General features: G+C 41.4%; 1 protein-coding gene across 4 annotated transcripts in view; it reads left to right on the top strand.

The window, feature by feature from the left end:
• ELMOD1 (ELMO domain containing 1) overlaps nucleotides 1-14167 on the top strand; it is a 76626-nt gene that overhangs the window by 26324 nt on the left and 36135 nt on the right. For 3 of the 4 annotated variants that reach the window (XM_054015536.1, XM_054015533.1, XM_054015534.1), the window contains exon 2: nucleotides 4330-4426. In XM_054015536.1, coding sequence (XP_053871511.1) covers nucleotides 4410-4426 — 17 coding nt within the window. In that variant the 5' untranslated portion in view covers nucleotides 4330-4409. Of the gene's footprint in view, nucleotides 1-4329; nucleotides 4427-12932; nucleotides 13073-14167 lie in introns of all 4 variants that reach the window. The other variant, XM_054015535.1, reaches the window with a different exon arrangement.

The raw sequence follows: 14167 nt of genomic DNA, 5'->3' as shown, positions 1-14167 counted from the left end.
ACCCTTTACCACAGGGGTTCTCAAACTGGGGGTTGGGACCCCTCAGGGGGTTGCAAGGTTATTACCTGGGGGGTCGCGAGCTGTCAACCTTCACCCCAAACCCCACTTGCCTCCAGCATTTATAATGGTGTTAAATTAAACACACATTTAAATATATTTATTAGGGGGGTCACATTCAGAGGCTTGCTGTGTGAGAGGAGTCGCCAGTAAAAAAGTTTGAAACCCACTGCTCTACCAGCTCTGCTCTCTTTGGCCATTTGGGTGGAGTCTGGCTGCCTGCCTGTAGCCAAGAAGAGCAATAGATGTGCATCCTTGAGGCAGTAGCCTTTGCTGCCATCTCATTCACACCAAAGGCTTCCCATACTTGGTGTTGGGCCAGATCTATGCATTTGGGGACTAGCTTTTTAACGTTCCTAGGGTGAAATCTTGGACCCAGTGAAGTCAATGAGAGTTTGCCATTGACGTCAATGGGGGTAGAATTTCAGTCCTAACCTTTATCATCTTTTTTTCTAGAACTGGTTTAAAAAAGAAAAAAGCTAGTTTTGTGAGCAATTTCAAAGCCATTTAAGTTTCAAATTATTCTAAGTGGACCGATTATTAAGTTTTTAGACATTTTTATCTAAAGCAACAGTTCTGAAACTTTAGCAACCCAAGAACCCTCATTTTGATTTAAAAAAAATTTGGGGACCACCAAGCCCTCCTGTTCAGGGCTGGCCTTGCCCCTGCTTGCTCTCCCCCACTTCCACCAGGCTGCGGCAGGGGGTTGGGGTGCAGGAGGGGGTATGGACTCTGGGAAGAAGTTTGGGCACAGGACGGGGTGCGGACTCTGGGAGGAAGTTGGGATGCGGGGTGCAGGCTCTGGGCTGGGGTTGGACGGGGTGAGGGGTGTGAGCCCCGGCCAGGAGGTGCTTACCTCGGGCAGCTCCCGAAAGCGACTGGCACATCCCTCTGACAGTGGCTCCTAGGTGGGGGGCCAGATGGTATCCGCTCGCTGCCCCTAGCCGCAGGCCATAGTTCCCAGTGAATGGGAGCTGTGGAGTTGGTGCTCAGGGTGGGGGCAGCGCATGGAGACCCCCTGCCCACCCCACCCCCAAGAGCCGCAGGAACGTGCCAGCCACTTCCGGGAATGTTGCAGAGCCAGGGTAGGTAGGAAGCCTGCCTTAGCCCTGCTGCACCGCTGGACTTTTAGCGTGCAGAAGGCTCTGGGAGGGAGGGAGAGGAGTTGATCAGCAGGACCCATGGACCCCCGGGGGTACCCTCGGGAACCCCTAAGGGTCCGCGGACCCCAGTTTGAGAAACACTGATCTAAAGCATTATCAATAGGTCCCTACCAAATTTATGGCCATGAAAAATGTGTCATGGACTGTGAAATCTGTTTTTAAATACTATACTATACAGATTTCACAGGGGAGACCAGCGTTTCTCAAATTGGGCATCCTGTCCAAAAGGGAGTTGCAGGGGGGTCACAAGGTTATTTTAGAGTGGTTGCGGTATTGCCACCCTTATTTCTGCTTTGCCTTCAGAGCTCAGCGGCCAGAGAGTGGCGATGTTGGCCAGGTGCCCAGCTCTGAAGGCAGCGCCCTGCCAGCAGCAGTGCAGAAGTAAGGGTGGCAATACCATACCATGCCACGGTTGCCACCCTTACTTCTGCTGCTGGCAGTGGCTCTGCCTTCAGAACTGGGCTCCCGGCCAGCAGCCACTGCTCTCCAGTTGCCCAGGTCTGAAGGCAGCACCGCTGCCAGCAGTAGCACAGAAGTAAGGGTAGCAGTACTGCGACACCCCTCCCCCTCCCCACCACACACACAGTAACCTTGTGACCCTACCCAACTCCTTTTTGGGTCAGGACCCCTGCAATTACAACACCATGAAATTTCAGATTTAAATAGCTGAAATCATGAAATCAACTATTTTAAAAATCCTATGACCACGAAATTGACCAATATGGACTGTGAATTTGGTAAGGCCCTAATTATCAACATTTTTCATTTGCCAAAACTGAGTTTTTCATAAACACATGTTGTTGAGATATTTGCTTTTAAAATAGTAACTTTGGTATGAAAAATGGAAGAAAAACAAACCCCAAACTAGTATTGACCTTTTAAAAACCACTTTTTGAAACAGACCAATTTTTAATTATAAACATTTCAAAAACTTCACACCAGCTCTGCTTTTTCCACAGAACCTGACCTTGAGACCCATGAAGACAGAAGGTTTCACAAACCCATAATACTAATGATTCCTAGCACTGCCACTCTGAATTTTTGCCTGCAGAATCATAAGTGCATTTGGTCTGCCATCTGGAGCTCTGGTAACAGAGAAGTACAGTCTCCAACAGGAAGCTCCTTCGCTGACAAGGTTCAAGAAGGAACAGATTGGGAATGCTCAGAGGGCAACATATATGCTTAGCAAGGGGTGGTGTATGACAGCCAGTAGAGGGCCTAGACTGTGTCCTGTTCCTGCTCCTACTGTCATTAAGGGTCAGAATATTTTAACACTAAAGGCTATTTCATTTATCTCGTGCTAAGACCCAGCAGTGAGAATGCTGTACAAATTACATCTTTAGACAGAAAACGAGGGGTGGGGGGAGGCAGTTTATGTCCCCTCCAGTCTTTGCCCTTCTCCTCCCATTTCACCTGCACTTGATATTGTCCAAGGAACATCAAAAGCTTCTCTAGGGAGCATTAGAAGCCTGCCTGCTGTATTCATTAATGAACCAGAGTTTGTTGTTAGCCTCTGTCCATCCTTTCAAGCAGGTGTCACAGCAGCCAGTAGCAATTACAGCTGTATTCAGGGGACAGCAGCATGATTCAGCCAGTCAAAAACAATCTAAATGGACTGAAGCTTTCACAATTTAGGGATTATATATTTTTAGCGAGCAGCATGATGTGATCCAACCGGATAGCTGTGTTTTTATAAATGGAGCACTTGATCTTTTCTTTGCAGCAGGTGACAGTATAATGTTCAGAGATGTCAGAAAGAGGAAAGGAAAATGATTACTAGGTGGAAGAAGGAGAGTGGGGGAGGGGGAAGTTTGCATCAGATTAGAAATATCATTTGGTCCTGCAAAAGTACATGGGGTCAGATATTCCAGGGTTCAGCTTCCCTTCATGCCCCAAAATAAGTTGCAAGATTTTCAAAAGGATGCTGAACTCTTCAAAATATTGGGTGCCCAATTGTGTGAAAATCTGGCCTTTAATCAGAAGCCTAAATGAGAACTGAGTTCTTTTGAAAATCTGGCTTGTAGGTAATTAATTTTATATATATATATATATATATATATATATATATATATATATATATATATATATATATAGACATTTTTTAGACATTTTTGCTTCCTCTGCCTTTTAAAAACTGTGATGTAGTTATTACTGGCACAGAATGCGCCGCCACCCCGTTTGCGGTTCCCTTTTGGTAATGGATGAATGGTCCCTATATTTGAAGTCTATAAAGTGCTGTTGGATCCTCCTGGATGACAGGTGGTAAATAGGAGATGTTTTATTGATCCTTTTGAGTATTTTGCTGTGTAAAATTGATAGTTGAATTCTACATCTTATTAGAAGTATTATTTCAGGGTGAAAACAATGCTACATTTTAGAAGCTTATGGAGAAAAGAGGTTGCTGGGGAGAGTCCCTGAAATCTGTAGTGTACAGGCTTGCTTCCCAGAAACAGACTTCTTATCTGAATTCCACCCACTGCTTTCAGCTAACTGGTAATCACAATGGAACTTAACTAGGCTTTCCCATCTTAGAAGAGTCTAGTGTAGATGCTGATTAAAATGTGAGGAAATAAATTGCAAGACAGCAAACATATCACCTCAGGGATCTTGGTGCCTGGAAGGGTAGTTACCTGTTTCGTGTCTCCCATATATGTCTCAAATCAGGATCCAGTCATAATGCTTTGCACTTATTTAGTGCTTTTCATCTGAGGATCTTCAAATACTGCTACAGATGCTTAAGAATAGAGGCTTACAATGCCCATGTGAGGTTAGGCGCATGTTTTTTTGCAGTTACAAATGGGGAGGATGTTGCAACTTTCCAAGTTCCAAGGAAGTCTATGAAAGAGTTTTTTGTTGGGAATCCAGACATTCTTGCTCTTAGTCCTGAGCTTTATCTAAGAAAATCTGTAAGCTGAAAAAGAAAGCCATAGAGCAAAGTAGTATATGTAAGATTTCAGGCTGAGGACTTGAACATAAACTTACTATTTTTGTTGGAATTAGAATTCTTAAAATAATTGCAGGAGGTATGTAGAAAAAATACATTGACAACTGAGAACGTTGAGACACTATTATATCTCTGTTAGTAAATATGTCTAATTTTTTTCTACAGCATCAGTTATTTCTGCAAGAACAATTTTATCTGCGATCGGTTGAGAAGGATTGCGTGTCTGGAACATCAAAGCCCCCACAATGAAGCACTTCCTGAGGTAACCCTGCTCCAAAACTATGTCTAACGATAACTCATTTCTTTGTAGAACAATTTTGCTGTATTTTGGCCCTTATCTTCTATGTAACTAGTGGAACATAGCTCATTATTAGTTGCTTTTCAGCCACTTTGCCACTACCATTTAATTAAAACTGTCAAAATGCTAGATTGTATTAAAACTTCATTTTCAGTTGTACAGAATATAGGAACTGGCCTATTGAATCGGATCACTGATCCATCTAATACAGTGGCATGTCACCAGTACTTGATGTTTCAGAGGAAAGTTGAAGAAACTCACAAATGGACAACTAAAGAATGATCCATTAATGGCAGAGAATCCCTTTGGTACTGCAGATTTCAGTATTGTTACTTGAGATTGATCATCCATAGTGGTCTGGTACCTAAGCCAATCTCGCTGCCATCACTCTTGTTTAAATGGGTTTCCTTCACTACTTCTGTCAGCAGTGATGTAGTGCAAAATTTTATAGGGTAGGAGCCCTGTAGAAGGGATCTCAAGTTAGTAATTCTGTCATGTGTGATAGGGTTTGAATATAGGTGCTTTGTCTTACAGTGACACAAGGTAGTTTAGATTTTGGAGGCTAACGTTTTACCAAGAAATTTTATCTAATTGAAAATCTGCACAACAGCAATTGTGAGCCTTCATGCATTTGTAATAAATACACATACGTCTCAACATGAAACACACATAACTCAGCTTTTATTTTCCAAACTTTAAGCTAGGTAGCAAAGCATGGTCAAAGCACACATGTCGTTAGTCAAAAAGCCCATTGGCAGCACGTGTAAAATACTGTCTTTACAACATTCATATTCTCTGCAAACTTCATATGAGGGCAAGATTCACTGATTTGCTTCAGCTACTTTTGAACTACTCCATAAACCTGATTTGACTGGCTAATCAGACCAGGGTGACAATGGTTTTCCGCCAGTCCCCACTTACCCTGACAGCCTACTGACGCATCCCAGCAGCCGTGGCACACATCCTGTTCATTGCTGCCCCCTGCCCTCCAGTCGCTCATCTCACAGGCCTTCAACACTCCCCATTCACTCCTTAGCCCATCGACAACTGTCCCCTCTGCTGCTCACCCACTACCCCTGGGACTTTCCTGGCCATTCACCAGCGCATCCCTGGCTCAGCACTCTGCTTCTGTCCCAGGTTAGAGGGCTCCTCTCAACTGCAACCACCCAGCAGCTTCGTTAGCTCCCATTACCCAGCTAACACACACAGCACAGGACAAATTTGAGTGATCAGTGGCATTGCAGCCTTGCACATGGGGTCACCGTGCCAGTCCAGTTTGGTGGAGGCAGAGGGGTGGCCAGGGGTGATGGAGCAGCCAGGCCAAACCTGAGTGAAATTGCAACCCTGCATGCCAGGTTGCAATGGCACTTCCTCAAATTTGGTCAGGCTGTTCCCTGTCCTGATGGAAGGGTGGCCAGGTCAAATGGGAATGGCGTTGCAACCCCATGCACCAGGTGGAGTGCCAGTGGGCTGCTCTGTCCTGGATTTCAGGTTCCAGAGCAACACTCCGGACTACTCCAGCAGCACTACACCCTGTCTGTCACTGACTGTATATAAGCCCCCTGGGGAACGAGGCTGATGATTTAGAATTGTATGCACGCAGCCAGCTCTCCGTTTTTAATGTGCTAGTAGTAAAGCTCCTGTTTTAGTCAAGCCCAAATCAGATAGACAATGCCTTCATTTTGACTCAGATAACCACTTCCCTGTTGTTTCTTATTCTCTTCCTGTTGGGTGACTAATTGGGGAGGGTTAGCATTGCCCATTGTGAGCATGGTGATGGGCATACTAGAAATTAAAATAAATTCCTGTAGATGCCCAGAAGGAAATTGCTAACTCTCTACTTCATTTTATGATACTCCTAAAGGCAGTGAATGGAGAGTGCGTGTCTTGGAAGGCACTCAGATGCTATACCGGTGAGAGCCAAATAAGTATCTGTTTGGGAAACAGTTTTTCCCTTTCATGGGGACGTCTAACATTTTGAAATTACTTTCCATTCTGATTTGGATTGAAAAGTCAAAATAGCAAAAAGTTTTTGCAAAATGAAAAATTCTGAAAAGTTTCAGTTTGGAAATGTTGAAGTGGAAAAAGTGGACAGTTTTGAAATATGTTTCAAAATGAAATATTTCATTTTTGAATTGACATTTCAAAATGAAACATCTCATTTTGAATCTTCCCCCATCATACAATCAAAAGCATTAATCTAAATTGTAATCAACATTATAAGGGTTGATATAGGACAAGTTTTCAGATACTTCAGATGAAGTTGTTGTAATTTGCATATTGGGTTCTGTGTGTTTTTTAATCTGTTCCTTTTCTGTTGATGTATTGTTTGGGGGTTATTTTTATAATCTGTTTAAAATCCTGACCCATTCCTTCAATGTGGTTATTGTTATATATATGGTTTGTTTTAATTAAATATCAAAATTTTCAGGGCATGTTATTCAAAGCCTATTCTAGCAAAAATAGGTTTTAAAAAATAGATCACTTTAAAAAAGCTCAAGTAGAAAATATCTTTTAAAGGCGCTTCTTACACACAACTCAGAAATGGCTGAACTCAAAAATTACCTTTCCTCACTGTGAAGCAGTCTGTCTTCCACCTGGAGGGGGATGGTGGGTTAGCATTGGAAAAGTTTTCAAAAAGTTGGCATTGTATGTGAATGATAGTAACTCTTGCTGACATTGAGACTAAGTTATTATATGTAGGACTAAGCTAGAAAGATTCCTATGAAGAAATTAGTTATGATGCTGCATAGTGACACTTCATTTAATAAACTGAAGTCTTGCAATGCTTGAGAGATGCACAATCAATCTTTCTCTGTATATATTATATTTGATCTTAAACCCTTCCTTCAGACATTCCTTGTCCACTTGATCAACTCATCTGTTCAGTCCCTTCCCATGATTCTGCCAATGAGAGAAAATGGACTTTATGGCGTGTTTGGAAAGGTAATCAATTTGCCTCTGGTGAGCCAAAGGGGTAGCAAATGCCAGAGCCAAAGGTTTCTCATGGAGAATGCACTGCCAGCAGTCCATCCTACTTAAAGAAGGGGACTCCACCTTAAATGTCTCTGCTGATCACAGTTGTTGTAGTGGTGCACCTTGAGTTTCTCAGGTAACAAGCCCCAACCTATTTAATGACCATTTGGCAATGCTGAAACTCTTGCAGATTTTGGGGGGGTGAGAGGTAGAAAGAATGCTCTGCTTGTGAAAGTGTGATGCTATTCCATGTTCCAACCATGGTCCAGCCAACTAAAGACAATGTAGTATTCATTGTATATAAGGGATCTGCTTGGGTCTGCAACTTTCCACATTCTGCCTTTTAACATCCTTTTGCTTTGGGAAGACTTCCCTGAGGATTTAAAAACTGGACACATGCTGTTCCTGAATTGGGACTGTCCATACGGTCAGATTTATTTATGCACCTGAACCTTCACTCTCTTATTGTGCAGCACCAACAGAGGATTTATAAATATTGCAGAGAGCATTCTCATGGAGGGATTAATATAACCTTTCCAGAGCTGTCTTTGTTTTCATTAGTTTCTCCCCTTCATTTGTTGGACAAACCCATGTGAAATACTCATTTGATCTGGGCACTCAGTTATCAGATAATTTAGAGGTAAGTGTGAATTTGATAAGCCAACCAGAAGGGAGGGTTGTTTCTTGCTCTCACTTTCTGATTATCACACATACATAGTCTTGGGTTTGTTCTGTTTGCTTCAGTTTGACTTCCAGGCTCAACGCAAGAGCAAGAACATTTTGGAGAATTTCCTGAAGTTTGACATTTTGGCAAAAATGGGAAAAGATTTTCGTAGAAAACATGTCCACTTTTCAACCTGCTCTGCTCACAACTGGGTCTTGGTGAGGCTGCCAAGATGTCACGTCCTTTTATTGTTGCTTGTTATTATTTCAGATACTAAAATATAATTAGTTACTTACTGTACTTAACACCTGCTGGAGTGCAGTTTTTCCTCAGTAAATCCCTTAAATTTGTCACACTCCCTCGGTCTACTGGTAAATGGCCTCCAAGCACTAGCAGATTTTTACAATATGTTGTTATGTCTTGCCCTGATCCCATCAAGTAAATTAAAAATCACCGAGGCAGTTTGAAGTAAGGAATGTGAAGGTGCAGCTCCCAGTATAGAATGCTTTTGAATGACTCTGTCCTGATATGTTCCTTGGTTGCTATAGTGATTTTCCTCCATGTATAAGCGGATGGGCAAATTGGAATTCAGTCTTCCTTATGTCTGAAAAACTGTCTGATATGTCGTACAATTGTTTTAAAAAAAAATAAGCTATCAGGTTTGTGTGGAGCAGACGGATAATTCTCCTATTAACGATGGCCAACAGAGAACCTTACTGTTGATCCTTATTTACAGCTGCAAGTTACACAAATAAAACAAGGACCAGTCGAATTGTTCATAAAAGTACAGTGTAACATTTTTAAAGGGTTTTTCTTACTTGGAAAAGCTGCTGTTCTGTGGATGGAATATAGAAGTCTTATTTTTCCAAGCTAAAATCAGAGTGCAACTACCCAGTAACGGTACAGTGAGCAGCTCTTAGTGTATTGCACCCGCATCCAGCAGACAAAATGAATAAACATCATCCATTTTCTGATGTGACAGAAATAACATCTTTTCCACTGATGTGTGTCTGCAGGGAACAAAATAGTTGCATAGGTATCTTGTGTATCTGCAGGACGTAAAACTAGGTATGATGGGAAGACAGTAAGGGTGGCAAACAAACTGTGGATCTATGGGATGGATTTTTAAATTAGAAAGTTTGTTTTAATTTATACCAAACTTAGTCATCAGCACTGGGCATCTAATGAAAAAAGCATTCAGTTTATCAAGGACTCAGGCAATTGAATTTGTTTAATACTGATCTGTTCTTGGCTTTGAAAAATACTAATCTTCCTGCGGCTCTGAAAAATCATTTGAGACCAGAAGAATTGGGCTTGTTCCATTCATTAATTTAAGGTGGGATTTTCAAAAGCTCTCTTCACTAGCCTGACTCGCTCCCATTGAAATAAATGAAATGCTGAGCATTTTTGAAAATCCCATCTTTAAACTCTAGGGGGATTACCTCATGCAGAATAGGATTTTTCTCAGATGTATTAGGGAATTTGGAAATCTTTGAGCGAAAAGAGGATTTGATCTCTTAAACATGGATAAAACAAGTACTGTTGTCTGCAATAAGAGAATTCAGTCATGATTAACGCATTTTTCATGCCTTTCATAGTATTTGAAAGTGCTGAATAGGCCGTTAATTCACCAGTCATTGGACATGCAGCCATGTTTTGGATGGGACACAGTATTTGTGTAACAGAGCATGGGAATACAGTAGAACCTCAGAGTTACAAACACCAGAATTACGAACTGACAAATCAACCACACACCTCTTTTGGAACTAGAAATACACAATCAGGCAGCAGCGAAGAAGAAGAAGGGGAAAAAAAGCAAATAACGTACTGTTAAACATAAGGTACTAAAAGAATAAAGGGAAAGCAGCATTTTTCTTCGCCATAGTAAAGGTTTTAAAACTGTATTAAGTCAATGTTCAGTTGTAAACTTTTGAAAGAACAACCATAACGTTTTGTTCAGAATTACGAACATTTTAGAGTTATGAACAATCTCCATTCCTGAGGTGTTCGTAAATCTGAAGTTCAGCTGTATTGCACAATGCTTTAGGACCAGAGGGAAAGAGCAAGGAAACTTTGTATAGATTATTAATCAAGTTGACCGCACAGTGTTGAGATATGACTTCAGTATTAACTTTGGTTGAGTCTTTTCTCAGATTTTCAGTCTGTGTTTGACAATGGATGAGAAACATGAGTCCCCATGTTTTGCTATGATGGAGAAGATCAGCTGAGTTCCACTACCCTTTATATAAAAGTTTGACTGAGCTGATCAGAAAACACCACATCAAGCATGCTTTTCTATGACTATTTCGAACTCAGAGGACTCTATCCACTCCATTAGGATAATAATGTTTAACACCAGTTGAAAGGACCATGGGGTTAACTGAGAGCAAATAACTGACACCCTTTGCAAGATGAGCTGAAAATGCTCATGTGAACAGCTTCAGAGTGAAGAACATCATCTACCAAGTTATCACCACACTCTGCTGCCTGTAGGCTTCCTGAGAGTGTTCCTATTCCGCTACTCTCCAGGACCAACTCAGCTTAGTTTGTGAGATCATAGTAGTGTAAGGGGTTAGCTACATGGGTAATACACGCAAGTTAAAACACATTAAACCAGGGCTGCCCAGAGGATTCAGGGGGCCTGGAGCAAAGCGGGGGGAGCTTGTACTCACCGGGCAGTGCTTCGAGTCTGCGGCGGCAGCATTTCGGCAGCGGGGGGCCCTTCAGTCGCTCCACGTCTTCGGAAGCACTGAAGGGCCCCCCGCCGCCGAAATGCCGCCAAAGAACCAGAGCGACTGAAGGGCCCCCTGTCGCCGAAATGCCGCCGCTGCAGACTCGGAGCATTGCCAGGTGAGGAAAGGGATTCTCGGCCAGGGCTTGCGGGGCCCCTGTGGGGCCTGGGGCAAATTGCCCCACTTGTTCCCCCCTCTGGGAGGCCCTGCATTAAACCCCCATTTGGAAGCTCTAATTCAGAAGTTGTGTCCTTAGTTTGCTGTAACCCAATCTGAGGAGGAATAAATTACAGTATACTAAGGCCACTTCTCTTCTGAATGAGAGCATCTACATGGGGGTTTAATGTGCTTTAACTTGCGTGCATTACCCATGTGCAGGTTACAGTTTATCAAACTGGTTTTTGAGACAGAATGGGAGGCTTGATACTGGTGTTTCCCTTTGAACGCTGGCTGATCTTGAAGAATTCTAAGCCTTCAAGCTATAAAGTATTTGCGGGAGGCATGTTGGAGCTGCTGTGCCAGGAGGAAGGAGTATGTGTGGCAGGAAGACCATGGACCAGGACAACGTTCATGGGTAAAGCGGGAGGTGGTGTGGGAGGCAGCAGCGGGGGATGAAGAGAGGGATAGAGTTCTGAGCAGTTAACTCTGCCCCAAAACCCTCTCTTGGAGCCTGAAATAGAGATAAAAGCTTCCTTAGGGTCAGAGTAACCTTTTCTAAAGCCATGTTATCCCAGTTACGTTGAGCTCCATTAGTATATTACTCTGCATGTAACAAATCACTTTGAATACTCAAAATGTTTGGGCTAAGGGATGGAGTGTGTGTGTGCAGTTGCACGAGAGAGAGAGAGAGATTTATGCTAGGTATTGTGTGCTTCTGTGTGTGCATGTGCAAATGTGTGTACTAGTATTAATGCATCATTAAGGTTTAGGCATCAAGCATTGAAAATTAAGTTACTAGTTTACTTCTGTTAACATGGCCACGTGCATGTTGTACAGTACTTTTTTTGTGTCTTTCCTGATTAAATGGTACAGCTAACTTATGGGTGAGGCCCTTCATTTTAGCTTTTTAGTTTGTTTAAAGTTTCCGAGGAATTTATCAGTGTTTACTACAAACATTTTAAAAAAGGTGAAAATTGGAGCAAAAAATTAACTTAATAGTTTTCTGGGCAAATAGGGTAAATATTGGGGACAGGAGGACCGAAAAAAGCAATAAATAGAGATGGCGTCCTGGTACTGAGTGGCCCAGTTTGCCAAGCCGCCATCTCTCCATCCAGACTCAATCACCAATGTATGCATATGACATGCATGCGTGTGTATGTCTTCCATTACATTGCCTTAGTTTAATAGACTGCCTCACATTTACACTTAGACTAATTTATTATTAACATAAAATCTTCTACCTAATGGAACATATCGGATTTTCATAATATAATCAGTATTTTCATGGACTTCGGTGGTCCAAAATAAGAGTGAAAATTGGTTTTAAAAAAAAAAGCAAAAAGCTTTTGTAAAACTAGGAATTTTAGGTTAAAAAAGACAGAAGGCTTTCCTTCTGTGTTAAGTATGCATAATGCATACTATACGTATGTGTGTTATATATAATGTGCAGTGTTAGGGAGCTCATGCTGTGGGGGAACAAACCCTACCTTTTAGAAATGTCCTGACTTTCGCATACTTGGTTTTCTGAACCTTAATGTTGAATTAATACTCACTTGAGTGGAGAAGTTTGAGTATCATTTTGGACCCACTTTGAGCACGTGTAAATGACTACACAAGCCAGTGGTGAATCAGGCTCTACATTTTCTGTGCAAAGAAAATATGTGCCAGACCCTGAGCAAGCTTGGGGGAGGGGAGGAAGGGGAATCTATTTCCATGAGAATTTAGAAGGTATTGGCATATGTTGCCAGAGGCAGTCATTTGTGTGTCCTCCAACCTAATTCAGTGATCATGCTGTAATGCCGCACTAGATTTTATTTTATTTTATTTTATTTTATTTTATTTTATTTTATTTTATTTTTTGGTGGGTGTCTAGGAATTTGTCAGTTCACTTTAAAATAAAAACCTAGCCCATTTCATCAGCAGTGTGCTTTCATTACAGGATTTCTGCAAGCAAGAATTCATTTTTATTAACAAAATAATAATTGAAAACAAATTTCAGTAACTGTTCATACCATTCTCGTTGTAAAGAAGACTTCCACTATCACAAGGTTAAGATGGACGAGTAGTATAACATTACAGGTATCTACAAAACAAAGATTTTTTTTTTTTTTTTTTTTACTTTAGGTGCATAATTATAATTAATGCAGTCTGCTTTATTAAAAACAGCCACTGTCAAATGTGTTGTGGTAAGTCACATATACAGTATATTTGTCATTCTGTAGCACTGTGATCCATTTTTAATAGCTGTACTTCGGTTAATAATAATAAAAATATCCTAGCATTTATCTAGTTCTTTACATCTGTAAATCTCAAAATGCTGTACAAAGGAGGTCAGTATCATTATCCACATTTTATAGGCGGGGATAGCCATGCTTTAGTACAAGCCATACACAAAATTATAATGATGAACATCAATTGGAACCAGGGAAAAACAGCTCTGAAGTCCAAACTCCTTGTACCACTATAAACATGTTTCATCATTGAACCTAAAGGCAGTGCCAGAATAACATGTCACAACTAGCAAGTTTTTGTCACTTTATCCATTTCCAAGAACATTTGTTCTCCATGAAACCAGATTTTTACCAGTAATGAAAGATGGATTGTAATGTTTAAGCTCCAAGGGAATGAGTTAACTGCAATCATACAGTTATTATAAAGGAGCTATGCTGTTTATAAGAGTAATTCTCTATGCATTGGAAATAAACATTTTGATTGAACAGCTTGCTTGAAGTTAAAAGGAGCTTTCTTCTATATGCAAAGAAGAGACGACCACCATGGCCTACAGACATTGCTGAAATAGAAGTATATTATAATCATGGAATGCACTGCACACCAATAGTATGTGATTTTGATTTACAGTACAGATCAGTGATCAAAAAGCAAATTGTTTGTCTTACTCCATTTGGGTCCCATCCATCAGTGCTCTCAGATAAAACTCCCGTTTACTCCATTGGGAGTTTTGCCTTAGTAGGAATGAAGCAGAGCACTTTAATGTTCCATCAACTTCATCAGGTATTTGTTGCTGAGTTGTGCTTGTTTTCTTGTTTGAAGATAGTAACCTAATCCAGGATAGCAACAACCACAATGACTCATGGGGCATATGTGACTGCTGGAATACTGAAATGTCCAGCTTTAGAGACTATTTTTGCAGGAGCAGAATTGAAGATTATGGAT

The sequence above is a fragment of the Malaclemys terrapin genome, chromosome 1 (assembly GCF_027887155.1).
Source record: "Malaclemys terrapin pileata isolate rMalTer1 chromosome 1, rMalTer1.hap1, whole genome shotgun sequence".
In the NCBI taxonomy this organism is placed as follows: Eukaryota; Metazoa; Chordata; order Testudines; family Emydidae; genus Malaclemys; species Malaclemys terrapin.
Note: the sequence above shows the minus strand (reverse complement) of the source record. Positions and strands in the feature narration are given on the sequence as shown.